The sequence below is a fragment of the Pan troglodytes genome, chromosome 14, assembly GCF_028858775.2.
Source record: "Pan troglodytes isolate AG18354 chromosome 14, NHGRI_mPanTro3-v2.0_pri, whole genome shotgun sequence".
NCBI classification, from domain to species: Eukaryota; Metazoa; Chordata; class Mammalia; order Primates; family Hominidae; genus Pan; species Pan troglodytes.
Window position 1 is genome coordinate 4,585,524 of NC_072412.2, and position 3,489 is coordinate 4,589,012.

At 60.3% G+C, this 3,489-nt stretch overlaps 1 protein-coding gene across 1 annotated transcript; it reads left to right on the top strand.

The window, feature by feature from the left end:
• Positions 1–558: 558 nt before the first annotated feature.
• LOC134808205 (double homeobox protein 4C-like) lies at positions 559–1,041 on the top strand. Its single transcript, XM_063792631.1, has one exon. The coding sequence runs from the start codon at positions 559–561 to the stop codon at positions 1,039–1,041; it is 483 nt and encodes a 160-aa protein (XP_063648701.1).
• Positions 1,042–3,489: the final 2,448 nt, after the last annotated feature.

Genomic DNA, 3,489 nt, shown 5'->3' on the forward strand with positions numbered 1-3,489 from the left:
AAGTGAAGGAGAGCCACACCTCTGCGTGTGTGAGACTGTCCCGGCAACGCTGACACCAACAGGCACTGCCTCCTTCATGGAGAGAGGGCCTGGAACCCTCAAGACTCCCACGGAGATTCAGTTCCACACTCCCCTCCACCCTCCCAGGCCAGTTTATCTCTGCTGAAGATGCCTGGGAGCCCAGTGAGCGGCTTCCAGTTCCCGCGGGATTCCTGGAGAGGTCCAGAGTGCCAGCCCCCGATAAGCGCCCCCCTCACCCCTTCCCCCTCGCCTCCTTCCTCTTCATCTCTCCGTCCCCACCACCACCATCACCACGCCCTCCCTGCACCCCACAAACCCCCGGCCACAGGCCTCGACGCCCTGGGACCCTTCCAAGTTGGGGTGTGCTGTCCCAGGGCTCACAGCCATTCATAAAGTGGTGGAGCCTGCCTGCCTGTGGGCCTTTATAAGAGCCGCTGGCTGGCGGTCCGGGCAGGCCTCCTGGCTGCACCTGCCACAATACACAGGCCGGCTGAGGTGCACAGGAGCCCGCCGTCGTCTCTCTGCCCGTGTCTGGCCATGAAATTCCAGCCAGGGCTCCCCGCGATGGTCCTCCTGACAACTTCGGATGGCACCCTTGCTGCGGAAGCCCAGGGTTGGGGACGGCGAAGGAGACTCGTTTGGACCCCGAGCAAAAGTGAGGCCCTGCGAGTCTGCTTTGAGCGGAACCCATACCTGGGCATTGCCACCAGAGAAAGGCTGGCCCAGGCCATCGGCATTCCGCAGCCCAGGGTCCAGATTTGGTATCAGAATGAGAGGTCACGCCAGCTGAGGCAGCACCGGCGGGAATCTCGGCCCTCGCCCAGGAGACGCGGCCCGCAAGAAGGCAGGCAAAAGCGGACCGCCATCACCGGATCCCAGACCGCCCTGCTCCTCCGAGCCTTTGAGAAGGATCGCTTTCCAGGCATCGCCGCCAGGGAAGTGCTGGCCAGGGAGATGGGCCTCCCGGAGTCCAGGATTCAGATCTGGTTTCAGAGTCGAAGGGTCAGGCACCTGGGATAGGCTGGCAGGGCGCCCGCGCACACAGGCGGCCGGTGCAACATGGTCACAGCGGGTGTCACCCTGCTCCGTCGTGGGTCGCCTTCGCCCACACCGGCGCGTGGGGAACGGGGCTTCCGGCACCCAGCGTGCCCTGCACGCCTGGGGCTCTCACACAGGGGGCTTTCCTGAGCCAGGGAGAGAGGGCCATCCCCATGCTGCAGCCCAGCCAGGCCACGCCTGCACAGGGGGTCTACCAACCTGCCCCGGTACGCAGAGATTTTGCCTATGCCACCCCGGCTCCTCCTGAAGGGGCGCTCTCCCACCCTCATCCTCCACGGTGGCCTCCGCACCCGGGCAAAAGCCGGGAGGACCGGGAACCGCAGCGCGATGACCTGCCGGGCCCTCGCGCGGTGGGACAGCCTGGGACCGCTCAAGCGGGGCCATAGGGCCAAGGTGTGCTTGCGCCACCCGAGTCCCAGGGGAGTCCGTGGTGGGGCTAGGGCCGGGGTCCCAGGGCACCGGGGCGGCGTGGCAACCCCAAGCTGGGGCAGCTCGACCTCGCCAGCTCACGCCCCCAAAGGCCTCCACGCGGCAGAGGCAGTTACAAGACACCCCGGCACCCACCCAGGCGCTCCAGGAGCCGGGGCGCTCATCTGCACTCCACTCTGGCCTGCTGCTGGATGAGCTCCTGGCGAGACCGGATTTTCTGCAATAGGTGCAACATTTCCTTGAAACGGAGGCCCCTGGGGAGCTGGAGGCCTTGGAAATGGCCGCCTCTCTGGAAGCACCCCTCAGTGAGGAAGAATACCGGGCTCTGCTGGAGGAGCTTTAGGACGCGGGGCTGGGACGGGGTGAAGTCGGGGCAGGGCGGTAGCCTCTCTTTTGCCGGGCACACCTGGCTGGCTATGGAGGGGCGTGTCTTCCCCCAGCCCCCTCCACCGGGCTGACCGTCCTGAGATTCCTGTCTTCTAGGTCTAGGCCTGGTGAGAGACTCCACAGAGCGTAGAACTGCCATTCTTTCCTGGGCATCCCGGGGATTTCAGAGTCGGCCCTGCTTCCAGCATGTGGGCCACCTACTGTACACGCGAGGCTTTGCGGGCAGCCACCTGGGCTATGGAGAAGCCCGGGCACAGCTCTCATGCCTTTCCACCATGCCACCCTCGCCTGACCACCCACTCCCGACCCCCACCCCACATCCCCGGAAAATGCGTCTTCCTTTGGGCTGGGTGGAGGCCCCCTTCCCGTGAAACACCGGGCCCGCGCAGCGTCCAGGTCTGGCACCCCTCCAGCGGCTCGCCTCCTCTGCACCTCCACGCCACCATCGCTGGCCCGCCTGTACCCCTGCAACCTCCCAGCTGACACCAAGGAGCACCTGGAGGCAGAACGCAGAAGTCTAGCTCTCTTTGCCGGCACCCTGGCTAGACCTGCGCTCATTGTGCAAACCAGCTGACGTGCAAGGGAGCCCGCTGGACTCTCTGTGCCCTTGTCCGTCCATGAAATTCTGGCTGAGGCTCTCCCAACACCTTCCGACGCTCTTTAGTCAAAGCCTGGAGAATAGTTAGATCTCCTGGATGATCAGTTCAGAATTATGTCAAGATGCCCCCTCCCTGCGGAGCCTAGACAAGGTTTGCATCATTTGGGTGATCAGTGCAGAGATATATCACAATGTCCTCTGTACAAAAAGCCTGGAAATGATTTACATCACCTCGGTGGTTAGTGCATAGGTATGTCAGAAATCCCCAATATGCTGAACCTAGACAAGGGTTACATCATTTAGGTGATCAGTGTAGAGATATGTGAAAATTCCCGTGTAGACGGAGCCTAGACAACTGTTACATCACCTAGTGATCAGTGCAGGTATAAGTATTAAAGCCTCCTCTAGGCAGAGTGTACACAGGTGTTTCCTCCCTGGGGTGATCAGTGCAGAGATATGTCTCAAAGCCACTGTAAGCAGAACCTTGACAAGGGTTACATCACCTGTTTGATCAGTGGAAATGTACATCACAAAGCACCCTGTTGGCAAAGACCAGACAATTGCTACATCACCTGGGTTAGCAGTGGAGAGATCTATCACAATGCCCCTGTAGGCAGAGCTTAGAGAAGGGTTACATCACCTGGGTGATCAGGGCAGAGATATGTCAAAATGCTCCTGTAGGCTGAACCTAGACAGGAGTTATATCACCTGGGTGATCAGTGCAGAAATGTGTGAGAATTCCGTGTAGGCAGAGCCTAGGCAAGTTTCACATCACCTAGGTTATCACTGCAGGTATAAGTCATAAAGCCTCCTGTAGGCAGAGCATAGACAAGACTTCCCTCCCCAGGGTGAACAGTGCAGAGATGTGTCAAAAAGCCCCTGTAGGCAGACCCTAGGCAAGAGTTTCATCACTTGGTTGATCAGTTCAGAGATGTGTCACAATGTCCATGTTGGCAGATCTAAGACGAGAGTCCATCACCTGGGTGATCAATGAA